The sequence below is a fragment of the Nicotiana tomentosiformis genome, chromosome 7 (assembly GCF_000390325.3).
Source record: "Nicotiana tomentosiformis chromosome 7, ASM39032v3, whole genome shotgun sequence".
NCBI lineage: Eukaryota > Viridiplantae > Streptophyta > Magnoliopsida > Solanales > Solanaceae > Nicotiana > Nicotiana tomentosiformis.
Window position 1 is genome coordinate 92,018,418 of NC_090818.1, and position 26,502 is coordinate 92,044,919.

A 26,502-nucleotide genomic window follows, 5' to 3' on the forward strand; every position below is an offset into this window, starting at 1 on the left:
TGCATGGCACTCCAATTTCTATAATCTCAAATCGAGGGGCACAGTTCACAGCTAATTTTTGGAAGAAATTTCAGCAAGAGTTGGGTACTCAGGTGAATCTTAGTACAGCTTTCCATCCACTGACCGACAGGCAAGCAGAGCGAACTATTCAGACACTTGAGGATATGTTGCGCGCTTGTGTTCTCGACTTCAAGGGTAGCTGAGGTGATCATTTACCACTCATAGAATTTGCCTACAACAATAGTTAGCATGCAAGCATTCAGATGGCGCTGTTCGAGACTCTATATGGCAGGAGATGTAGATCTCCCATTGGGTGGTCTGAGATTGGGGAAGTAGAGTTGATAGGGACAGACCTCATGCATCAGGCTATGGAGAAGGTTAAGATCATTAAGGAATGATTGAAAACTATCCATAGTCGTCAGAAGTCCTATTCGAATGTACATCGTAGGTATTTGGAGTTCCAAGAGGATGATTGGGTATTCTTGAAAGTTCCCCCATGAAGGGTATAATGTGGTTTGGTAAGAAAGGAAAATTAAGTCTGAGGTATGTCGTACTGTACAGAATCATTTAGAGGATTGGTCAGGTGGCTTACAGGCTTGAACAACCTCTAGAGATGTCTTTGGTGCACCCGGTGTTTCATGTATCCATGTTGAAGAAGGTGGTTGGAGATTCGTCGCTTATTGTTCCGGATGAGACTATTGAGGTTAATGAGGAATTGACTTATGAAGAGATTCTAGTTGCCATTCATGATAGGCAGGTCCGAAAGCTAAGAAACAAAGAGATCGCCTCTGTGAAAGTGTTATGGAAAAACCAACAGGTCGAAGAGGCCACCTGGGAAGCCGAGGAAGAGACGAAAAAGAAGTATCCTCATTTGTTTGAATAGCTATGTAGTTGTGTCCATAAACAAATGTTAAAAGCTAACTTTCTACAAATTATGTTTCCCCCGTACAGCTTATGTTAAGGATACTCCTTTTTTGGTAATATAATATTTATGGCATTGTGGTCGGTATTGTTTCCATGTTATTTTACATCGTTGTGTTATGATTATGATGTTAGGACTGTTTTTGGGATTCTCTAGTAGGTGGATAGGCCCAATTACAGGGGAGACTCTGAGAATGTTGTGGAAATTTAGGGAGTTAGTCAAAATTTAGAACTGCTGGTGTGTGAAGTAACAGTTGGGTCACATTGGATGCCAATGGCGAATTTTGACCCTCATTCGAGGACGAATGATCCTAAGCGGGGAGGATATGAGGTCTCGTAAAAATTTCACCTAAAACTCGATGTTTCTGCGGTCCATTATGCGACCGCTGAACTACTTCGCGGACCGCATATCCGCCGCGGAATGAAGCAGAGAAATGGCCAATTTTGGAGGTCATTTTGCGGTCAACTATGCGACCGCATAATTGTTTCGCGGGCTACACATCCGTCGCAGAGCCAGCATGAAGAATTCTGGAGGGAGATTCTCGGTCCATTCTGTGGCCACATAATTGATATGCGGGCCGCAGACCTCGTCGCAGACTGGACCAGACCAGCCTAGTTTTTGGGACCGTTTCTGCGGTCCATTTTGCGGGTTGTAGAACTGATTTGGGGTGCACTCTGCGAACGCAGAGTTGAGTTCAGAGAGTCCATTTTCATATTTTTAAAACCCGACCCCATTTGATTAAAAGCCATTGGGTCTCATTTAGAAGGCAAAAATCTGCCATATTAGAGTAAGGGGAGTGCTTTAGAGAGAGAGAGGAGGAAGCCCCAAGCACTTTGTTAATCAACCCTTGCTCAAGCTTTGAAATTCAACAAGGAAAACTCACAAGGTCTTCACCCAAGAGGTAAGATTCTACTCCCTATCCCTCAATTTCGGGATTAGACTGAAAGTAGGTAACGAGAAGTGTGATTCTTGAGTATTATTTATGCATGCATGTATCATCAAGGTTGGTGGGAAGGTTATTAAGCTGAAATGGGTAAACATTGGGTTGTGGGATGAAGGAATCCACCATAGGAGAACCTTGAAACCTTCATGCACACCTAGTGCTTGATAAAATGCTCAAATGAGCTGAAATCCCAAATATCTTCCTAATTATGGTTTAAATTTGTCATGTTTCTAATAGATTGAAGTCGCTAGAATTTCCGAAATATTGTAGTAATTTAAGGAAGCTCAAGCGAGCTATGTTGGCTAAACTTCTCTTGTAGAATTGATTTTCATGATGTCCTCGTAAGTTGCGTCTACGATTGGCTCAATTTCTTACTTCTCATGTTCCGAGTCCTTCCTAATAGATTGATTATTCTAAAATAAGAGTTGTGTTGAAAGATGTATGTACTCAAAATGTGTTCCAAATGTTCCTATCATATCATAATTCCCTCTGAGATTGTAATCTAGTATGATCAATGTACCAAAGGTGTTGTGATTTAAAAATTATGTTTTAATTGCAAGTTAGTATGCCTAATTGTGGAAGAGAAACTCAATGTGCTTAAGACACTTGTTTGCCCATATGTGTACTTAAAATCTTGATTTGAAATTCTCTTATTGATGATAATCCATGGTAATGCTTGAAAGTTATAGGGGTGAGTATGAAATATGAAATACGGTCGACGTGCCGAGAATGATAGTACAATTGTGGCCACTAGTGCCAAAGAAATGGAAATATGTGTGAAATATTATGAAATGAGTTATAAATTCTCTAAATAATAAATGCTTTGGGAGTATCGTTTAATCACCGAGGAAGGGTAGGTCGAAATAACTTAACCCCAAAACTACACGTGCCTGTGTAGGAGTGTTTGAGGGGTAAATTCCCATATTGATGTGATGAGATTGTTTTCCCTTATATGGGATGAGATTAATGTGTTAAGATATTACCCCTTACATGGGATGAGATTATTTCTAGTGAGATGTGATGTGATGTCGACCCACACGGCATTGTAGTGAGACGGCTTAGCCGATCGGGCTGAGATCGGACGCCATGCCATGCACATGGTGGTGTTGTGATTGGATGTCTCGGGGTGAGATGGCTTAGCCGATCAGGCTGAGATCGGACTCCATGCTAAAAGCACGGTGGTGTATCAGTACTAAAGATCTCCCAACTTAAAAATATTGAAATTTTTTGAAAATTATTTTTCTCCTAACTTGACGCCTTGATACTGTTTGAAGCTCTCCTTGATTTCATATTTCCTTCTCATTTTACTATTACTCGTTCAATTGAGAGGGTGTTTAGTTTTATATACTAGTACTATTTCATATGTACTAATGTCCCCTTTACCGGGGACGCTGCATCTTTGATGGCGCAGGTGATTCCAATGTAGGCGGTATTGATCAGTGATAGCAGTACACCCTCTCCTCAGCTGACTTGGTGAGTCCCATTTTATTTCGGGGTCTTGTATCTCTTGTCCTCAATCTATATTCTTTTGAGGTATAGTCGGAGCCTTGTTGCTGGCAACATCATGCTACTCTTTTATATCTATTAGAGGCTCCGTAGACATAGTGTGGGTGGTACCTTTGTTTTGGGAAAGTCAAACTAAAAATGTTGTATTTGTATCACAAGTTCCACTTCAAACTATGAAAGTGTATGTATTTTGAAACTTGTTAATGATGTAACTAAGGGTAATGAAATTTAGACGGTTCATGTAACCTTCTCATTGTCTAATTAATGAAATATATCTTCTCTTTGAACACGGATAAGTTTGGGTAAAAGGCATTGTATAGGCCTGCTTGACCGGGTTATCTCGGTTGAGCGTCGGTCGCACTCCCCGAGATCGGGGCGTGACAGGAAAATACAATGAACGGTTATAGATAGAGGGTCGTGATATCCACAACCGACCGGATATGACGGTGCGGATCTCGCTCGATAACGGTTACTGATCAGTAATTAACGAGAAAGGAAGATTTTTACCTTTTTTAGACTTGTACTAGGTATGAAACTCTCCTACTATATAAAGGAGAAGTTTTTTCTTTGATAACACACATTGTAACATGCATACCAAGGCAATACGTATTCATTTTTTTGCTTTCTGGCTATTGCACAGTTCTTACTTTATTGTTATTCTTCATTCATAATTGGCTTCGAACCAAGGGTCTGATCGAGGGCAAAATCACTGTTGAACCTATGTTCGAGCTAGTCCGTAACATTTCGACTGGTTTGATTGTCTATTTTGTCTTTAACTCGTTTATCCAACATTCTTGATTATTTGTGTTGAATCAACCCATATGTCCTAAAAATCGCGTACAAATTTAATTGCTATCCGTTTTAAGGGTAAACATGTATATTGTTTTACAATTAACTCAGAGTGATTAAAAGTCTAGAAAATAATTTCGTATAAAAATAAAGAAAGAATTTCTAGTCATAAAAATAGAAAGGCATTGCATAAGAAGTGCTTTAAATAAAATCACCTTGCACGCGAGAGACAAAAGACCTTTGGATTTGAGAATCAATTCCGGAACCAAGGTAACACTTTTTTTGGGGTCAGGAAATCAAAATAGGTGCAAAAAAAGGCTGAACCAATTTATATATAGCGCATATAATTCATGCACTATACACTTCCTTTTTCCCTATCCAAATATTCTAGTTATCCGAATTACTGCCATGATAATTCATCGATATAGCGCATGTAATACGTGCACTATATGCTCATTTTTTCTAACTTGTTAAATCACAACTCTGATAATTGTACGACAAAGCACCTATCATATGCATATTTTTCAGGTGCCAAAGGCACTTATAGTTTCTTACTTAAGTCGGACGTCCATTCTTGAAGAAATTATTCTTGAGTAAATTTGAGCCAATTTGCCTTTGTTCTTCAACATCATTTATATTTCTCTTCATCTTCATCAATCTATACAAAGTTCCCTTTGAATCTTTCTACAATGATCAATGAGCAAAGAGTTAGGGTTACGTTATACTGGGGCAGCGAGACTGTGGTAGAGAATAACTTGGTACACTATAGTTTTTCTCCATAAAGTATTGTTAAGTTGCCACTCATATTGGAGTACCACACATTGGTATCTCTGATTTGTAAAAGAATAAGTGTGAGTAAAGGTTCGATGAATCTTAAGGTAACTGGAATATATCTGTATTCGCTTACTCCATAAGGTGTGGCTTGTTTTGCCGAGTTTAACATCAATAATGATAAAAATCTACAAGATTTGTTAAAGACTCTGGATGAACACAGGGATTTTCTTATGATAAGCATTCTAGAAATATATGTAAAGTCTGAAGACGTCAACCGGACTAATGTTCCGCAAAATACGGCTAACACTCAACCATCTAGAGGTGTTTTTGGAGCTGTTTTATCATAACAGGTTCCGCATGTAAGAGTCTGGCCTGATCTGAACGTATCTCCACAGTTTAGTGAGGAGCAAGGACACAACTTCTCGCCAATGCAGCCGTAGTCAATGGCCAGTCGAACTGTAACTGGTCGACCTTTACAACTCGGTAAAAAGCAGTCCGAGTCAGGCACGCGACAGTGCGGTGATGTAGTGGGTGCTCGTTGATGAGCTCCCAAAAATTATTAATACATCGGGGGCGGAAGTTCTAACTAAGTAAATCTTCATCCCATATACGCAAAGATCTATGGCCCACCTGTAGCATAACTAGCTCATGTGAAACGGGTCCGGGATGAACAGTCAGACGATCCATGATGATGTTTATACATTGAATAATGTTAATTAAACGTATGAAGTTATCTTAATTTTTTCATAACAAAAGATTTATTTATTACCGTTGTTTGAGATTGTAAGGAGTATTACCTAAGTGTACGAAGTATTATTTATCCTTTATTTAATTCATAACTATAAATAAGTTATCTTGAAATTTTTTTATTAATTAATTTGATATGAAGTATTATGTATAGTTTATTTAATTCATAACGGTTTATACGTTAGTTATTTAGATTTAGCAATAAAAATTCGGCAGTCTCCTTTGTACTGACAACTATTTACATTCTATCTGTCAATCAAAGAACCCTACAGTATTTTAGTTGTTTAACTTATCGGGATATCTTGAAATGTTTTTATTAATTAATTTGATATGAAATATTATTTATCGTTTATTTAATTCATAACAGTTTATACGTTTAATTTTTAGATTTAACGATGAAAATTGAGCAGAGTCTCCTTTGTACTAACAACTATTCAATTTTTTATTCATCAATAAAAGAACCCTACAATATTTTACTTGTTTAACATATTCGAATATATTAAGTTTTTTATTTATTTATTTGATATGACGCATTATTTATCGTTTATTTAATTCATAATGATTTATCCGTTCATTTTTTAGATTTAATGATAAAAATTCAGTAGAGTCTCATTTGTACTGACAACTATTCAAATTTTTATTCGCCGGTCAAAGAAACTTACAATATTTTACTAGTTTAATTTATCGTGTTTTAATTAATCATTATATGATCATACTTGTAGTTCAACAACCGAAATACAACAAAGGACTACTTTTATGGCAAGCAAACAAATAATTATTTAGCATTTAACATATAATTGTTTACATTTAATTACACAAAGTAAATTCAATATTATTAATAAACAAAAAATTCAGAACTTTCTCCAATTAAAATATTTTCAACAAAATCAATAAATATCATAAATTCTGTATAAATTACAAAAATGAAAAAAAATGATAAATACCACCAAACATCACAAATTACACATAATTACAAATAATACTCTTTTTTAATTCTAGAATTAAAAAAACTCGATTTTTTTAAAATTTCTAGAATTTTAAAAAAGCAATTAGTAAAAAAACACGAATTACACGTAATACACATAATGTATACAATTTATACGAAATTTATTTTTGTGAAATACTTATATTTTGTAATATTTTGAAAAGTTTGAATGTGAATTTGGACCTCCTTTTCTTCCAATTCGACCTAAAATCTTGTTTTATGCCACAAATATACCTTCAATCTTGCATTTGTTTTTAAAGAAAAATGGTAACACGTGCCTTTTGTGGGCCCTTGTGGGCTCCAATGGAAAAAAAATAATTTAGAAAAGGGGAGAGGACCTCTTGGGGACGAAAATGAATTCCAACACATGAATTTTCTAGTGTTGATTTCCTCTCTCTCCTCGCTGACTCTTTCTCTCTCTCTCTCTCTCTCTCTCTCTCTCTCTCTCTCTCCCTTTATTTTGTAATAGAAAATCCAAATATCATTTTGTATAAGCCACCATCGCCGTTTTACAGCCACTCCCCTCCCCCCTCTTGCGCCACCACGGGCGGCCCGACAGAAAACCCAGGTAAGTGCTCCCCTTCTTTTATCTATTTGCTCCTCTCTCTCCTCCCTCCCCTCTTCTCTCTGTTCCTTCTCTCCCATTTTCTCTTTCTTCCCTCTATCTCTATTCTCTCTTCCTTCCATCTTAAAGGTTGCAGGCGCCTTCAGATTTGTGATGCCTCATCTTCTTCTTCTTTTCCTTTTCTTTTATTCTCCCTTCCATCCTTGGCTATTGCTCATGCAGTTGTGTCCCCAAGAGTCCCATGTTCCAAAGATACCGGAGAAAAAGTGTGTGAGGCACATGCGTCGGCGAAGGCTAGCGGCAGAAGAGGCACGTGGCAGCATGGGCAAAGCCAGGTGTCCAGCAATGATACGACGTTGCAGACCATAACTAGGTTCTTTTCTTCCGGAGTTAGTACCTCCGGCCCGCTGAATTTCCTTTTGTCTTGTTTCTTGCAAAGTGCACAAAATTCCATAGTATAGTTCAATGCTTGTTGGCTTATTTGTAGGGTAGATTGGTGTATTATTAACCTTAAGGGGCACCCATTCTGTGTTGGTTTTTATCTTGCTCTTACTTGCTTTCTGATTTTTTCTGTCTTGCTCTTACTTGCTTTTTGATTTTTTTTGTCTTGTTTCTTGCAAAGTGCATAAATTACCATCGTATAGTTCAGTGCTTGTTGGCTTATTTTTAGGGTATATTGGTGTATTTTTAGCCTTAGGGTGCACCCATTCTGTGTAGGTTCTTGGCTTGCTTGTACTTACTTTCTGATTTTTGTATTCTGTACGCTTGCTTGTACTTACTTTCTAATTCTTGTATTCTGTATATTTCCCCTGTTGCTTTGTCTAGCTTAGTCGAATTAGTGCTTTAGTAAGAACATTACTTACTTATTTTTTCTTAACTTGGCCTATAATTAGTGCCTTAAGCTCTAGGCATTTTTATTTCATTTAGACTATTAGCTTATACTGTGGTAGGGTTTACTTAATATTCCTATAGTGGTAGTGGTAAATAATGGTAGAATAAGGTCATTTTCTCGGGTGGAGCGGGGAGTGGGGGGCGAGGGGGCAAGGGTACTTCTAAGTTATGAATAGGGTCCTGGAACATAGGGACATTGACGGGGAAGTCTAATGAGTTAGCTAAGATTCTCCTGAATAGGAAGATCAATATAGCTTGTGTCCAGAATACTAGATGGATGGGTACTAAGGCTCGGGATGTAGATAGGTTTAAACTATGATACTCAGGAGGTGCAAGGGGTAGGGACGGGGTAGGTATTTTGGTTGATAGGAAACTCAGGGATCTAGTGGTAGATGTGAGCCGGGTGAATGATAGGCTAATGACTATTAAGATAGTTGTTGGAGGACGGAATATTCATATTATTAGTGCTTATGCACCTCAAGCGAGCTTGGGCGAGGAGGTTAAAAGGCACTTCTGGGAGAATCTGGACGAGTTTGTACGAGGGATTCCACACTTCGATAAGCTATACATAGGTGGAGATTTCAATGGCCATATTGGGGCATCTATTGGAGGGTACAACGAAGTGCATGGCGGCTTCAGTTTTGGGGATAGAAACGAAGGAGGTACTTCACTTTTGGATTTTGCCATAGCTCTTAATTTTGTTAAAGCTAACTCGTATTTCCAGAAGAGGGAGGAGCATTTAGTCACCTTTCGTAGTATGGTGGCCAAGACCCAGATTGATTATCTTCTCTTTAGAAGGTGCGATAGAGGTCTATGCTCCGATTGCAATGTTATCCCGGGCAAGAACATAGTGACCCAATATAGGCTCTTGGTTATGGACTTGAAGATTAAGAGGAGGAGTAAGAGGGCCACGTGTGGCCAACCAAAGATCAAGTGGGGAGCTTTGACTAAGGAGATCGCCCTATAATTAGGGGAGAAGTTGCAATCAATGGGGGCTTGGAGGAGTAGCGGGGACACGAGTAATATGTGTACCTCGACAGCAAATTGCATTCGGAAAGCTGCTAGAGAGGTGTTAGGGGTCTCGAAGGGTTACCCTAATGGACATAAAGGGTGATAAGTTGGTATTATACCATCTTACCTCTTCTTGATACTTAGACTTTTGTATGATTTTGTTGAGAAACTAAGATATTTATTGAGGTTTATTGGCATATTTCAGGTATCATATGATTTGGAGAAGATACGGAAGAAAACAAGTCAAAATGTGTTAAATTGGGAAAAATGGACTGCTGCCAGTTATTGCTCTGTGCGATCGCAAAAGTCTAGGAAAAAGAAGTTATGTGAACGCGGTTGAAGTCATGCGATCGCCAAGAAGTAAAGTTGGTCAGCACTGGTCAAACATTCTACGCTAACGCGTCTGTCTCTAGGCGATCGCGTAGCTTTGCAGACGTTGTTCATCGCGATCGCGGTTCTCTCTATGCGATCGCATAGCACATTTTCTGGGCAGATTCTGGGAAGAAATGGAATTTCACATTCTTATCCCCAAGCCATTTAATACACGACCTAGCTCATTTGTAAAATATCTTTGGCATATCTCTGGACATATTTAACATCTCTTGAGAGAAAACACAAGTTTTGGAGCTAGAGTTCTTGCACACACACTTGGGTCTTGAAGATTTGAAACTTTTGGTTGACAATTTCTTGCTCATTTATGTTCATTTCTTCATTTTCTTGCTTTGTATTGAATATCTAAGTGTGTAGTATTTTTTCCAATACTTAAATCTTGTTTATGGGAATATTCATATTTAAAGTGTGGATTAAATATTTTGTTGTGCTTATGTATTGAACGATTTTTATTTATTATGAAGTGAGTTATTGTTTCTTTAATTATTCTTGTTCTTTAATGTTTCCAAAGGGATTAGCTAACCCTAGGACTCGCCCATTCACTTCGAATTAATTTTGGGAAAGATAATTTGGGGTTGGGAAAGATTAATTAACAAGAACTTGAGGCGTTAACCCTCACTTTATAGATTGTACCTAGGGATAGGATTGAACTACTTGTAGCCATATTCGGGTGAGCTTAATCTCTTAATTGTTTTAGGAATAATTCAATTAGGAAGTCTTGTTAGTCTTCGGAAGAAGCTAATATAAAATTATTACCTGAGGCTAATTAACATAAACTCGCTCATAGTTGTAAAATCGTAAAATATATTGGATCGTTACTTGAGTGCAATTCCCAATGCATCCATGCTTATAGCCATTGATCATTTTATTTGCTTTCTAGGTTAGTTTATATTTTCGTAATTAGTTATAAATATTTTCTCAAAACCATTCTAAGTGTTTGGCTTAGCATAATAAGTGATAATTCTCTTACACCCCTAATTGCCTACATATTATTCTCTGTGAGATTCAACCCCGACTCATAGTTGGGTAAATTATATTACATGAAACCGTGTCCATTTACTTTTTAGTAGTAGATTTAGACGTCATCAAAGGGTACTAGTGGTGGAATGGACAAGTCCAAGATAAAGTTGAAGCCAAGAAAGCAGTGTATTTGAAGCTAGTGGAGAGCAAAGACGAGGAAGAAAGGAGTATGAATAGGGAATGGTATAATAAAGCTAAGAAGGAGGTGAAACTATCCGCTACAGAGGCTAAGAATGCAGCGTTTGAATGGTTGTATGAAGAACCGGGGGCCATAGGTGGGTACAAGAAGTTGTACAGGCTATCCAAGATGAGAGAGAAAAAGGCTCGTGACCAAGACCAAGTAAAGTGCATCAAAGACAATGATGGCAAGGTATTGGTGGATGATGCACTTATTAGACGTAGATGGAGGATGTACTTTCAAGGACTCTTGAATGTGAAGGGAATAGGGACATCGTGCTGGGGGACTTGGAGTTCTCCGAGAGTCGTCGTGATTTTGGGTATTGTAGTTGTATCAAGGTTGAAGAGATTGTAGGGGCTATGCGCACGATGAGCAGAGGTAGAGCGACCGGGCTAGATGAGATCCCAGTGGAATTTGGAAGACAGCAGACAGAGTAGGCTTAGAGTGGCTTACTAGGTTGTTCAATGTAATTTATAAGACGAAGAAGATGACTGGAGAATGGAGGTGGAGTACAATGATTCTGGTGTACAAAAATAAGGGGGATATCCAAAATTTCAACTAATTATAGGGGCATCAAGCTGCTAAGTCACACCATGAAAGTTTGGAAGAGGGTGGTGGAAGTTAGGGTAAGGAGTAGTGTATTCGAGAATCAATTCGGATCCATGCCAGGGCGATCGGCTACAAAAGTCATTCACCTTATCGAGAGACTAGTGGAGCAGTATAGGGATAGGAAGAAGGACTTGCACATGGTGTCTATTGACCTAGAGAAAGCTTATGACAAGGTTCTGAGGGAGGTTCTTTGGAGGTATTTGGAGGTTAGAGGTATGCCCATAGCTTATACTAGGGTGATCCAGGATATGTATGATGGCGTTAGGACCCGGGTTAGAATAATGGGAGGGGACTCGGAACACTTCCCTATCGGGATGGGCTTGCATCAGGGATCCGCGCTTAGCCCATTTTTATTTGCCTTGGTGATGGACGTTCTGACGCGTCACATTCAAGAGGAGGTTCCATGGTACATGTTATTTGCAGATGATATAGTACTAATTGACGAGGCGCGAAGTGGTGTTAACACGAGGCTGAAGGTTTGGAGACAAACCTTGGAGTCAAAAAGGTTTCAAGATGAGCAGAAATAAAACATAGAACTTGTGCAAGTTCAGAGACGTGACAAATGATGCGGATGTGGAAGTGAAGCTGGATTCATATGTCATCCCTAAAAAGGGGAGTTTCAAGTACCTCGGATCTATTATACAAGGTAATGGTGAGATTGACGAGGATGTCACATGTCGTATTAGAGCACAATGGATGAAATGGAGGCTCGCTTAAGAAGGTGCCACCTAGACTTAAGGGTAAGTTTTACAGAGTGGTGGTTAGACCTACTATGCTATATGGGGTAGAGTGTTGGCCTATTAAGAATACCCACGTCCAGAAGATAAAAGTAACAGAAATGAGGATGCTAAGATGGATGTATGGGCATACAAGATTGTCGCGCCCCTTTTTCTCGCGAAAGCGGGTTTCGACATATGACAACTCTTTTAAAGAAGGTATTAAAAGAGAAGAGTCGCTACCTAATGATTGTTTAAGGTGTGTTAGCGCACCTATTTGTGAGTAACTCAGTCTAACTAGTCTGTGTCACCAAAGATCGGGTAAGGGCTCATATTACCTCAAAGAAAAGGTGTTAAGCACTCTTCGAGGTCCACAACTGTAGGTCCTGGCCGAACTTTAAACTATAATGATTATGTAATAAGGCTAAGTGATCAAATAAATAAAGGAAAATTTAGAAATCGAAGAGCTTTATTATAACGCATGAGAATCAGTGCAAATCTTAATGACTACATTGATCTATGTTAAATGACTAAGTGTGAATAACAAGTACATAAAGAAAGGGGGCCTAAGTTTTTTAGCCTAAAGGATCACGCCGTGCAACATAAATAATACTTCGCAACCCCCTTAAGGAAGGGATTGCTCATATTATTCAACGGGCACAAACTATCATCTCCTGCTACCCAATTACTATGTTAAAGTTGTTTACTTAAAGGCACTCTAATTCAATTCTAAATCGGACCCTATACGTGCACTACCCGTCCCACGCCTATGGTCCAGGAGGCTTTAGATCTCTATTTGGGTGATTCTAGACTTCCCCTAGGTTGCTCAAAATGATAAACCTAGGCAACATTCAAAATAATCAAGACTTCACATAAGGACAATCAGAGGCCTAAGTTAGCCTCCACACATAAACAACAGATGCACGCGGGTAGATTCAGCAATAGACAGTTTTCAAGATTAAGATGCATTATAGTCGTTAAGTCCTATAAGCATAATTTCTAGGCGATTTTGATTTCTAGCAGTGTATAAGCAGCGTTGCAACTTTAGGCTAACGGATTTTGCAAATTAAATGCATTACAAACCTATAGGTATGATCTCTAGTTATCTGCTTAATGAGGCAGTGGAACGATCCAAGAACTCTGAATTACCAAAGTTGATTTTACAGACATGTTTCTTAGGTAGGCGATAGTGTCCTATAGGCAGGATTTCTAGTAGTTAACAACTTAAATTGATTTTATATACTTTATCCCTATAGGCGTGTCGTCTAAGTGTGGCAATGCGATGAAGTAACAAAGTAATTGATTAGTTGATTAAGATCCTATAGTCATGATATCTAAAGGAGAAGTGTACTAAGAGCAATAGAAGCAGTCGATTGATTGAATAATTGAAACCCTATAGACATGGTATCTAGATGGATATTAGCAAACATGTGTTATTGTATCCTATAGGCATGCTATCTAAAGCATGTAGTAGTGCACATGGAAAAAAGCATAGCAATTACTTGAGCCAACATGTTTGACAAGTTAAGTGAAGTGTATGCGTGATTCCTATAGACATGATTTCTATTAGTGTGCAGCACATTAAACGAAATAACATATATGGCATGCTGAACGAAATAGCAAATAGGACACAAAGATCTATATGCATACTTTCTACCCTTTTATGCAAGCATTAGAATAGCCCAGTCCCCTTTTATTAATCTCCCCATCATTCAGCTTACAAATCATTACAGGCCCAGAATGAAATAATACTTACTTAAAGATGACAAACTATATACTAAAACAAGTACAATCCCGCTAAGGCAATCACAGGCCCAATACAAAGTAACCTGGATATCTCAGGCCTTCAATAGCCTTACTCCCGGACAAAGCAGCAGGCCCAAACCACATGCTCATAAGAAAACAACTAGAGTGCCCTTGAATCCGGTGATCGATTCCAACAACACATATGGCCCCCTTCCAGACCCAAGAAATAATTTACTTACCCAAATGGATGCCAAACATGACCAAACGAGTAACAAACGACTCATAGAATTAATTGAACAACTTAAACACTCAATTCTTAAAAGTAAAACTAGCAGCAACTCTGGTCAAGGTATATAAACAAAATCATGATAAGTTGGAAGGCATACAAGAAACATATAAGGCGAATTTATGCTCATAGTTCTAGTAACAAGTTTGAGAGTGGCCTATTTGACTACATAGGATAATAAACCATTCTAAAGAGTTTCTATAAGGAAGCATGATTCAGAGTCAACCTAGGTAACCTTAGATGAAGGTCTAGAAGATTCAAGCAAGAAGCAAACAAAGTACAGCCAACACATAGAATGTTCATCATAGAAAACCAATGAAAAGAACAACTTAACAGAGCAAAACTCATTATCAAGTGACTGCTTAATGGAACAGGTAAATCTTAGCATGATGAGCACTAATCATAATACGAGAAGCATGTCAATCTTCAGAATCAAGATAGGCTAGTATTGAACCTGATACTAGTTGGTTATATGGGAAAGGAGAGACTATTTATGAGGTTTCCTAAGCTCCCAGACAGTGTTGAAAAGCACAGGATTACATAAGTTCCAAACATATATTAAAGATTAAATGGCATGAAGACAGGCTTTAGCTAACCAATATAACATCAGGAATTCAGCAGGTTGGACAGGAACGACTTAACCAGGTCTGAAACACATGCATGGATTTATCACAAAGGTACAGGACAAGGTAGGGGATACGCATTAATCCACAAGTAGCAAGGAAAGCATGCGTAGGCTAATAACATAATCAGGAGTTAACTATAAAACATTATTAATATGCATATAAATGCCTTAACAGGAATCAGAACAGGTCCTGGGCATGAATCAACTTATCCTAAGAGTACAAAACCAGGCAAGATGCTCCACTCAAACCAAACAATAGTGACAAACATTCGAGCACACATATTAGAGCCAATAGACTTAAGAAGAAACAGAACCAAGGCAGCAATTAGGCAAGTTTGATTACTAGAAGGCATAGAGCCTCAAAGAATAGCTTCAAAGCGCACAATAGCACGTTGGTCCATAAACTCTCAGAGACATAGATATACAGAGCAGGAATTCAAACGAGAAGAAAAAAAATAAAATTACAAGAGTCGTAGCCACATTACCAGTTATAGATGAACAAGTAAACAAGGGGAGTAATTTCAGCAACACTTCAATGTCAATAGCAAAACGAGTAGTAGAACCTAGGAATCTCAGTGCGTCAAAGTTTTCAAGGGTTTCGAATGAACCCCGGGCAGTGCTCACACTGAAAAAGGTTCAAAAACTGAATTCCAGTGGCCTTGGTTTTTAGCCGGCCAAAAGATTAAGCCTCAGAATAGTATAGGACAAGAACAAATTAGAGGAATATAGTAGTTTTTGCGATTCAACAGTCTCTCTTAGGGGAGTTGGGAGATTGATTTGTAATGTAATAAAAATTAACACATAAATAAGGAAATACAGTCAATCAAACATAAACAAGAAAAGAAGAACATGCAAAAATCAATTTAGAATCAGATTAGGAGAAGTTGACTAGGATCATAAATTGGCTAGAGATATTGGTGAATCAAATCCTCATATCCTTGCTATGAACGTATACGAACGGAATATCGTCCAAATCTTGGAGAGTAAAGCCGATCTCCTTTGATTCAGAGACAGGTACTTGCCAAAAATGGGCAAGTACTAAGTAACACCATATTTAAACAGGTAATAGTGGTATAATCCAGAAAAGTTAAGTAAATCATGGTAATAATCCATGGATGAGTTGGATTCAGAGAAGAATTAGGGTGGCGGCTAGGGTTTGTGAGGTGAGGGGAGGGGAGGTTTGATAGAGTATAGGGATGGCCAGTTGAAAAAAGTGGGTTAGGGTTTGGGATTGTGCAGTTATAAGGAGAGAAGGGGGAGGTGTTGTGTGCCATTGATCTTGAGAGATCAACGGTTGTGATTTTAAAGAGAGAGTTGGGGCGGGTCAGCCAGGTCCCGTCCGGGTTAGAGTAATAAAAGCCTTTGGTTTGGGCTGTTGAAGGCAAAATGAAGTGGGCCAAATATTTTGGCGTGCTTTTGGCCTGAAATTCATATTAAAGATGGGCCATAATTTAAATACACAAAACTTTATCAAAAAATAATTTATAAGAAGTAATTAACAAAATAATAAAATATAATTTATATAGTAAAATGCTTTAAAATAATAGTTTTAACATTATAAAAATATAAAAATGTTATTTGGCACAAATGATGTGAAAAAATGTAATTATGCATAGCTTATAGGCTATTATTGCAAAATTATGTAAATAGCCTAAAAATACATCTATAACTATATAAAATTATGAAACCTATATGGGGATACAATTAATAAATTTAGATGATTAAGTCATCTTAAAATAATTTAAAAGGGTAATTAGTAAATATTTAAGCAATTTAGATGCAAGAAAATCAATTATGGAAAATTATAGAAAATACTTGTATGACTCTTTGTAAATTGGTGATGGTGCAAGAATGATATTCAAAGCATATATGACATTTATAAAAATATGAGGGCAAAATTGGATATCAACGGCTGCCCCTCTTTACCCGGGAATGATGAAAGAGTTGACTAATTTTGTCCGAAGTGAGTGAGGAATGATGTGTTTTGAAAAAATGGGGGTCGAACCATGGTTCTTGAGTTGCCTACATATCTCTGGTATTACGGTAATTAGGTCGTGTGTAGTTCTAGATCCAACGGCGAACGAAACTGATGAAGTTGTTATAAGAGTGGTCATATGTTTCAAAAAAGGATCTTTCGGGTAGGATAGTGTCGTAAATAACGGATAATTTTAGGTGGGGTTATGAATGCAAATTGGACGTTATGGATGTACAAGGCAGATATTTGAACGGTTATGGAACAAAAGGTAATCAAATGCTGATCATCGGTTACGTTTGAGGTAGTCAATGGATGTGAACATTGTGAACGGAAATCGGAGCGAGAATTACTCCTGTTTGTAGAACGGTTACCTACCGAGTTACCTGCAAAACTTAAAACACGATGCACGCGAATATATGGGGTTATTGCATAAATTTAAACATGATGCATATTTTCTTCGGACCATGAGAGTTGTCTTTCGGACGATGAAGATGATGTCCTTAGACCATGACATCATGGGCCATGAAGCGTATGATAAGGGATTCACAGGCCATGGAATGGTGTCCTCGGGCCATGAGGATGGTGCCTCTGGACTATGACGCCTTTGAATAATGATATGCAATTTCGAGAGATCCTCCGGACAATGTCTACAGGCTATGAGGATGGTGCCTTTGGACTATGGCGCCTTTGGACGATGTGGCGATGTTTCAGCCCATAAAATGCAAGTATGTGTTAATATCGATCACTTGATAAAGGAAACAGGTGATGCTCAATCATATGCGAGAACGAGACAAGACAAGGCTTAGTCTTGTACGCGATGAGGGCAATACTTAGCCAGATGCAAAGAAAGGTAGCGCTTAGCCTTATGCAATGGTGAGGCAGAGATTGGCCTTATGCGGTGTGGAGGCAGTGCTTAGCCTCATGCAGAGAATGGAGGCGGTGCTTAGTCTCATGCAAGGAAAGGCAGTGCTTAGCCTTGTGCAATATGGAGGCAGTGCTTAGCCTCATGCGAGGAAAGGCAGTGCTTAGCCTTGTGCAATATGGAGGCAGTGCTTAGCCTCATGCAAGGTGAGGGCACTGTTTTAGCCCTATGCAAAGAGTAGAGACAATGTTTAGTCTCATGCAAAGCAAGGCAATGCTTAGCCTTAATGCAATGATGAGGGCAATGTTTAAATACCTTGCGCGGCGAAATTTGGACGTGGCTTTGGGTAGCTTTGGCGAGCGGGTGGAGGTGAATGGTAATATGCAAGTAGAGTGTTATAGGTATGGTAGGTTGTGGCAGGGTATTGGTATTTTGGGGGTGAGAGTTGATATGTGGGTGGAGGTGTTTGGTATGTGAGGGGAGACTTAGGGCCCTGGCTACCATCACGGCACCCACTTCTTTCTTCTTTGAAATACCTCCTGATTGCAAAGCTTTATTCGTGGCCTGTAGCGCCTCGAAATTAGTTAACATCCCACTCTTGATTTCTTCTTCTATTCTTTCCCCTAAATTGATGATGTCTGAGAACTTGTGATTTTCGATAACTATCAATCGTTCATAATATTGCGGATCTTGTGCTCTAACAAAGAACTTGTTCATTTGTTCTTCTTCAAGTGCTGGCCTTACCTTTGCGGCCTCTGATCTCCAATGAGTAGCATACTCGCGGAAGGTTTCTGTCGGCTTCTTCTTGAGGTTTTGAATGTAGAAAATGTCTAACGCATTTTCCATGTTGAACCTGAATCTGTCCATGAAATCTGATGCCATACTTACCCAATTAACCCACTTCTTTAGGTTTTGACTAATATACCAAGACAAAGCGTCTCATGTAAGGCTTCGCATGGACAGTTTCATGCGGATTTGTTCATTCTTACCCACTCCTACAAGATTGTCACAGTATTTTCTCATATGCACTTTCGGATCACCAGTACTATCAAACATTTTGAACTTGGGAGGTTTATAACCCTCTGGCAGTTCCACATTCGGCTGAATGCACAGGTCTTCATAGTTTAGAACTTTAATGCATTTCCCCCCTTCAACACTCTAGACTCTCCCTGTGAGCTTCTTGAGTTCCTCCACAATGTTTCTAATGAACAGGTCCTTCTCGGTTGGTTCGGGTATGTATGGGGTTTACTACGGGGTATAGGGTAAGGTTTCCACATATATCGAATTGCTTTGATGAGTTCCTGGAACTTGGGTATATAGGTGGTCGTTGGTCGAGTTTTGGGGATCGGGAGTAGGTTGTGGTGAATTTTGGGGAGTGTGATAAGTAGTAGTTTGCAGGTATTGAGTTGGATGATGGTGGTGTTATTGAGGGGTTGGCATTGGTGATGGGTTGAGGTTCTAGGGAGGTGTGGGATTATGATACTGGTGTTGTGCGGGAGGATTCGGAACTATAGGTGGTGGATTCTGATTTTGTATGTTTTGTGGTGGTGTTTGGTTCTGGGTAGTCGAGTTTTGCTGATTGATGTCGAGAACATTGAGAGTAAGGGAAAGGTTTTCCAGATTTCGAACCTGCTCAAGCTCGCCCTGTAGTTCCAGGATTTTCTGCTCCAAATGTAAGACCAACTCATTCTACCCCAGAGTACTTCTACCATCTGAAGTTTCAACATTTTTTGCCACAGCAGCGTTGTCTTTCCTGATACCACTTAAATCATCCATTTTCCCCTTTCCCTTGCTTTTGCTTTTCGAGTTGCTAGGTGGAGAGGAGGTGGAGGACCTCTGGATCTAGTGTGGTATGCTGATGATGCCAGTATGCACGGACCAACCTTTGGGATTGGGAATAATCAGAAAGAAAGAAGGGAAAAAAAAGGTAACTAAGTCAGTAAGGTGAAATAAAAGAGTGTTCGTAATATTTAAACATGTTTCACAAAGTCATGCAATAATTCGCGTCCTAATTTGGGGACCTCATTTTGCCCGAGGTAGGCCTAAGCGACACATAGACTTGGAGAAATTTGGTACCAACGTTTTCTTCATTTCATTAATGCGAACATGAGCCAAAACAATCTTTTACTAAATCGACAATAATATAATAAAGTTACTAATGGCATTTAGCCTTATTATATTGAAATCTAGTCTAAGCTAGAAAGTAGTAAAGAACATCATCTCCTAATCTACTTGGTCCTTGAAGGACCTTCTCCGTGCTTGGCTCTCTTGACCCCATCAATCATGTTTCCCAGATCGCGCATATCCAGCAATAAGTAAGCTTTTGCCAGCTTTCTTCCTTCATCGTCGTCCATGCCTTGACAATCCGAAAGTCTCTTTCTCATCCTCCCTTCTAGCTCCATCAGTCCTTGTTCCAGGTATTCCAATCTTTCCATTGACTTAGTGGCAATCTTCTTCCATTCCCTTATCGCCTCCATGTTCACTTTGTGTTGCTTCACATGTTTAGCTTCAGACTCGAACACCCTTTTGCGTAGCCTCTTGTACTTCATCTGTGCCTTAGCCACCTCATCTATGATCATATCCTTCAGATTGACTCCTGGTTTGACGTCCCCAACTACGTCGTCTTCCAGCCATGATAGATAGTAGTACATATGACCGGCGTGATACTTGTCTGGCTCAATAGTTTCTCCTTCCACAATGATCTTTTGGTTCCATGTTGGAAACCATGACTTGTTTTCTTCTAGCTTGTCTCATTACCCTTATAGGAGCGTAAGGGTAGATGCCTCGTAGCCCTATCAGTACCAAGTGAGTAGTTCCTTTTGATCTGATGATGACCTCACTACCAGGAAACCATTCAAACATCCAATGCACTTGCTCGTCTGTCAAATTGCTGAAGAAACGCACCCAACTTACAGCATTTCTAGGTTTTGCAAACATGTCTGGAATGAATATCATTTTCTTTGGGTGATGGTTGGCTATGTAGTCATTTAGTGGCCTTCACAGAAGCTGTTGACGATACTCACCCCTCTGAAAGTGTTCCAACATCCAGACGTGTAGCAATAGATTACAACCCTCAAAGTGTCTAAACCCATTCTTGCACCGATCTAGAGCACGGTACATCTTAGCTAAGATCATTGGGATGATAGTATAAGTTTTTCCTTCGATACCATCCATTAAGGTCCTGGCGACCATGGCTAAGCGAGTATGAATTCCTCCCCCTTTCATTGGAAAGATCAACAAACCCAGGAAGCAGACAATGAAAACATAAATTCGGCGATGCACCCATCCTAAAGAAGTAATGGCTAGTTCATCATGATGAAGACTATATGACTTGCTATGCCCATAGCGCTCGTAAAGAAAATCAAAGGGGATGTATGATTTCTTCAGACATAGTAGTTCATCATTCTTCTTAAAACCCACATTTTTAGAAAACTGCGAGGAGTGCGATTCTCTGGTATTAGTAGTCCTCGATTATCCCATGGTAACTTGGCGAAACCTCCTATTTCTTCTAGGAGAGGAGTCATTTCTATATTGCCAAATCGAAAAACAGCTCGCTTCTCATCCCAAAATATGGTAGCGGCCTCGATCAATTCCCTATTTGGTTGAACGTTCAGCAAAGATGACAGGTTACCAAGTACTCTCCTCACATGATTCTTGTCACAAGGTGCAAGGTCTTTCCACTAGTCAAGTATCAAAGGCGGGATATTCTGGACCATACCAAACCTGGGGATTTCGTGCTTCATTTTCTTCAAACAAATAACAGTTAGCCCTTTTCCCCTCCAGATTTGACTACTTACATAATAATGATCTACATGTTGGCACATTTTCTCTAAGTAACACACATAACATGATAGTGTCCTTTGGGATTACAGAAATCCCATTGGACTTTGGACAAGGTTTTTCTAAGCGGGTTGTTGCGTTAATAATGCTTCAACCCGTACTAGGTTCGGCATGATGCATGTACATTTCAAATTGGAGTGGGGATTCTAGACGGGTCTAGACAGGTATTCCCAAGTGGACAACTTGGGAGGGAAAGGCACGGGACCATCGACTGCACTGCTGATCGACTAGTCTACCGCAAATAAGCCTTTTCGATTTAAAAAGGATGATTTCAAGAAAGCGCGGACACTCATCAAGCGCCTCTATGTTGATAATTGGCATGAGTGGAGTATGATGCGGAGCATGCTTTATGCAGAAATAATAACATATTGCCAAGTATTTGCATGATAAAAGTATGAAAAAGAAATAAATAACATAGTAAAGGCGAACATGAAAAGAAAAGAAAGGAAAGACAAAAGAGAGAAGTCAGTTTAGCTCATTAAAATATGCGAGAACGTAATGAAGCAGGTAGGGAAATAGGGGTGGGAGAGTCATAATATAGCATTCTTAGACAAGATTAAGGAGCTGGAAGGAAGTCACACATGTCATAGCGCATAAAGGAGAAGAAGGGAAGGGATGCGCATGTCATAGCAATTTAAATCAGATAAAGGTGAATAAGGAAAAGGATGTGCATGTCGTAGCAGTTTAAAACAAACAAAGGTGAGTAGACTAAGGGATGTGCATGTCATAATATTTTAAAACAAATAAGGAAAGTAATCCACATAAGTCAAGTTCATTGTGGTAAGAGCCTAAGTATGTCCCCAGCAGAGTCGCCATGTTGTCGCGCCCAATTTTCTCGCGAAAGCGGGTTTCGACATGTGACAACTCTTTTAAAGGAGGTATTAAAAGAGAAGATTCTCCACCTAATGATTTTTTAAGGTGCGTTAGGGCACCTATTTGTGAGTAACTCTTTCTGACTAGTCTGTGTCACCAAAGATTGGGTAAGGGATCAAGTTACCTCAAAGAGAATGTGTTAAGCACTCTTCGAGGTCCACAATTGTGGGTCCCGACCAAACTTTAAACTATGTGGATTATGTAATTAGGCTAAGTGATCAAATAAATAAAGGTAAATTTAGAAGTCGAAGAGTCTTATTATAATGCATGAGAATCAAAACAAATCTTAATGACTACATTGATCTATGTTAAATGACTAAGTGTGAATAACAAGTGCATAAAAAGGGGGGGTCCTAAGTTTTTTAGCCTAAGGATCACCCCATGCAACATAAATAATACTTCGCAACCCCCTTAAGGTAAGGATTGCTCATTTATTCAACGGGAACAAACTATCATCTCCTGCTACCCAATTACTATGTTGAAGTTGTTTACTTAAAGGCGCTCTAATTCAATTCTAAAACGGACCCTATGCGTGCACTACCCGTCCCAGGCCTATGATCCAGGAGGCTTTGGATCTCTATTTGGGTGGTCCTAGACTTCCCCTAGGTTGCTCAAAATGATAAAACTAGGCGACATTCAAAATAATCAAGACTTCACATAAGGACAATCAGAGGCCTAAGTTAGCCTCCACATATAAACAACAGATGCACACGGGTAGATTCAGCAATAGACAGTTTTCAGGATTAAGACACATTATATTTGTTAAGTCCTATAAGCATAATTTCTAGGCGATTCTGATTTCTAGCAGTGTATAAGCAGCGTTGCAACTTTAGGCTAACGGATTTTGCAGATTAAAGGCATTACAAACCTATAGGTATGATCTCTAGTTATCTGCTTAATGAGGCAGTAGAACGATCCCAGAACTCTGAATTACCAATGTTGATTTTACAGACATGTTTCTTAGGTAGACGACAGTGTCCTATAGGCAGGATTTCTAGTAGTTAACAACTTAAATTGATTTTATATACTTTATCCCTATAGGCGTGTCGTCTAAGTGTGGCAATGCGATGAAGTAACAAAGTAATTGATTAGTTGATTAAGATCCTATAGTCATGTTATCTAAAGGAGCAGCGTACTAAGAGCAATAGAAGCAGTCGATTGATTGATTAATTGAAACCCTATAGACATGGTATCTAGATGGATATTAGCAAATATGTGTTATTGTATCCTATAGGCATGCTATCTAAAGCGTGTAGTAGTGCACATAGAAACAAGCATAGCAATTACTTGAGCCAACATGTTTGACAAGTTAAGTAAAGTGTGTGTGTGATTCCTATAGGTATGATTTCTATTAGTGTGCAGCACATTAAACGAAATAACATATAAGGCATGCTGAACGAAATAGCAAATATGACACAAAGATCTATAGGCATGCTTTCTACCCTTTTATGCAAGCATTAGAATACCCCAGCCCCCTTTTATTAATCTCCCCATCATTCAGCTTATAAATCATTACAGACCCAGAATGAAATAATACATACTTAAAGATGACAAACTATAGACTAAAACAAGTACAATCCCGCTAAGGCAATCACAGGCCCAATACAAAGTAACCTGGATATCCCAGGCCTTCAATAGCCTTACTCCCGGACAAAGCAGTAGGCCCAAACCACAGGCTCATATGAAAACAACTAGAGTGCCCTTGAATCCTGTGACCGAGTCCAACAATACATATGGCCCCCTTCCAGGCCCAACAAATAATTTACTTACACAAATGGATGCCAAACTTGACCAAACGAGTAACAAACGACTCATAGAATTAATTGAACAACTTAAACACTCAGTTCTTAAAAGTGAAACTAGCAGCAACTCTGGTCAAGGTATATTAACAAAATCATGCTAAGTTGGAAGGCATACAAGACACATATAAGGCAAATTTATGCTCATAGTTCTAGTGACAAGTTTGAGAGTGACCTATTTGACTATATAGGATAGTAAACCATTCTAAAGAGTTTCTATAAGGAAGCATGATTCAGAGTCAATCTAGGGAACCTTAGATGAAGGTCTAGCAGATCCAGGCAAGAAGCAAACAAAGTACAGCCAACACATAGAATGTTCATCATAGAAAACCAATGAAAAGAACAACTTAACAGAGCAAAACTCATTATCAAGTGACTGCTTAATGGAACAGGGAAATCTTAGCATGATGAGCACTAATCATAATACGAGAAGCATGTCAATCTTCAGAATCAAGATAGTCTAGTATTGAACCTGATACTAGTTGGTTATATGGGAAAGGAGAGACTGTTTATGAGGTTTCCTAAGCTCCCAGACAGTGTTGAAAAGCACAGGATTACATAAGTTCCAAACATATATTAAAGCTTAAATGGCATGAAAACAGGCTTTAGCTAACCAGTATAACATCAGGAATTCAGCAGGTTGGACAGGAACGACTTAACTAGGTCTGAAACACATGCATGGATTTATCACAAAGGTACAGGACAAGGTAGGGGATACGCATTAATCCACAAGTAGCAAGGAAATCATGCTTAGGCTAATAACATAATCAGGAGTTAACTATAAAACATTATTAATATGCACATAAATGCCTTAACAAGAATCAGAACAGGTCCTGGGCATGATTCAACTTATCCTAAGAGTACAAAACCATGCAAGATGCTACACTCGAACCAAACAACAATGATAAACATTCGAGCACACACATTAGAGCCAACAGACTTAAGAAGAAACAGAACCAAGGCATCAATTAGGCAAGTTTGATTACTAGAAGTCATAGAGCCTCAAAGAATAGCTTCAAAGCATACAATAGCACGTTGGTTCATAAAATCTCAGAGGCATAGATATACAGAGCAGGAATTCAAACGAGAAGAAAAAAAATAAAATTGCAAGAGTCATAGCCACATTACCAGTTACAGATGAACAAGTAAACAAGGGGAGTAATTTCAGCAACACTTCAATGTCAATAGCAAAACGAGCAGTAGAACCCAGGAATCTCAGTGTGTCAAAGTTTTCAAGGGTTTCAAATGAACCCCGGGCAGTGCTCACACTGAGAAAGGTTCGAGAATTAAATTTCGATGGCCTTGGCTTTCAGTCGGCCAAAAGATTAAGCCTCAGAATAGTATAGGACAAGAAAGAATAAGAGAAAAATAGTAGTTTTTGCGATTCAAAAGTCTCTCTTAGGGGAGTTGGGAGATGGGTTTATATAGTAATAAAAATTAACACACAAATAAGGAAATACAGTCAATCGAACATAAACAAGGAAAGAAGAACATGCAAAAATTAATTTAGAATCAGATTAGGAGAAGAAACCAGGTAAACCCTAGTTTGACTAGGATCAGAAATTGGCCGGAGATCTTGGTGAATCAAATCCTCATAGCCTTGCTATGAACGTATACGGACGGAATATCATCCAGATCTTGGAGAGTAAAGCTTATCTCCTTTGATTCAGAGACTGGTACTTGCCAAAAATGGGCATGTACTAAGTAATACCATATTTACACAGGTAATAGCGGTATAATCCGGAAAAGGTAAGTAAATCATGGTAAGAATCCATGGATGAGTTGGATTCAGAGAAGAATTGGGGTGGCAGCTAGGGTTTGTGAGGTGAGGAGAGATTTTGAGAGAGTATAGGGGCGGACGGTTTTAAAAAGTGGGTTAGGGTTTGGGGTTGTGCGGTTATAAGGATATAAGGGGGAGGTGTTGTGAGCCGTTGACCTTGAGAGATCAACGGCTGTGATTTTAAAGAGAGAGATAGGGCGGGTCAGCGGGGTCCCATCCAGGTTGGAGTAATAAGGGTCTTTGGTTTGGGCTGCTGAAGGCAAAATGAAGTGGGCCAAATATTTTGGCCTGAAATTCATATTAAAGCTGGGCCATAATTTAAATATATGAAAATTTATCAAAAAATAATTTATAAGAAGTAATTAACAAAATAATAAAATATTATTTATGTAGTAAAATGCTTTAAAATAATAGTTTTAACATTATAAAAATATAAAAATGCTATTTGGTACAAATGATGTGAAAAAATATAATTATGCATAGCATATAGGCTATTATTGTAAAATTATGTAAATAGCCTAAAAATACAGATATAACTATATAAAATTATGAAACCTATATGGGGATACAAATAATAAATTTAGATGATTAAGTCATCACAAAATAGTTTGAAAGGGTAATTAGTAAATATTCAAGTAATTTAAATATAAGAAAATTAATTATGAAAAAT

General features: G+C 38.7%; 4 protein-coding genes across 4 annotated transcripts; all 4 read left to right on the plus strand.

The window, feature by feature from the left end:
- The first annotated feature begins 263 nt into the window (after positions 1–263).
- Positions 264–883, plus strand: LOC138896002 (uncharacterized). The gene is made up of 2 exons (XM_070180775.1): positions 264–377; positions 584–883. Exons 1-2 carry the CDS (start codon positions 264–266, stop codon positions 881–883), a joined length of 414 nt encoding a protein of 137 aa, XP_070036876.1.
- A 7,657-nt stretch (positions 884–8,540) lies between these two features.
- On the plus strand, positions 8,541–9,089 carry LOC138896003 (uncharacterized). Its single transcript, XM_070180776.1, has one exon. The coding sequence runs from the start codon at positions 8,541–8,543 to the stop codon at positions 9,087–9,089; it is 549 nt and encodes a 182-aa protein (XP_070036877.1).
- A 21-nt stretch (positions 9,090–9,110) lies between these two features.
- On the plus strand, positions 9,111–11,075 carry LOC138896004 (uncharacterized). Its single transcript, XM_070180777.1, has 2 exons — positions 9,111–9,191; positions 10,623–11,075. The coding sequence occupies exons 1-2, from the start codon at positions 9,111–9,113 to the stop codon at positions 11,073–11,075; spliced, it is 534 nt and encodes a 177-aa protein (XP_070036878.1).
- A 308-nt stretch (positions 11,076–11,383) lies between these two features.
- On the plus strand, positions 11,384–11,857 carry LOC138896005 (secreted RxLR effector protein 78-like). Its single transcript, XM_070180778.1, has one exon. It carries the CDS (start codon positions 11,384–11,386, stop codon positions 11,855–11,857), a length of 474 nt encoding a protein of 157 aa, XP_070036879.1.
- The last annotated feature ends 14,645 nt before the right edge of the window (positions 11,858–26,502 follow it).

Bases quoted from the DNA above. Each gene is read 5' to 3' on its own strand.
- LOC138896002 (XM_070180775.1), top strand. From the start codon at position 264: ATGGCGCTGTTCGAGACTCTATATGGCAGGAGATGTAGATCTCCCATT. The intron at 378-583 runs GTTAAGATCATT...AGGATTGGTCAG, and splicing joins TGCATCAGGCTATGGAGAAG to GTGGCTTACAGGCTTGAACA.
- LOC138896003 (XM_070180776.1), top strand. From the start codon at position 8,541: ATGACTATTAAGATAGTTGTTGGAGGACGGAATATTCATATTATTAGT.
- LOC138896004 (XM_070180777.1), top strand. From the start codon at position 9,111: ATGGGGGCTTGGAGGAGTAGCGGGGACACGAGTAATATGTGTACCTCG. The intron at 9,192-10,622 runs GTGTTAGGGGTC...AAAGGGTACTAG, and splicing joins TTCGGAAAGCTGCTAGAGAG to TGGTGGAATGGACAAGTCCA.
- LOC138896005 (XM_070180778.1), top strand. From the start codon at position 11,384: ATGCCAGGGCGATCGGCTACAAAAGTCATTCACCTTATCGAGAGACTA.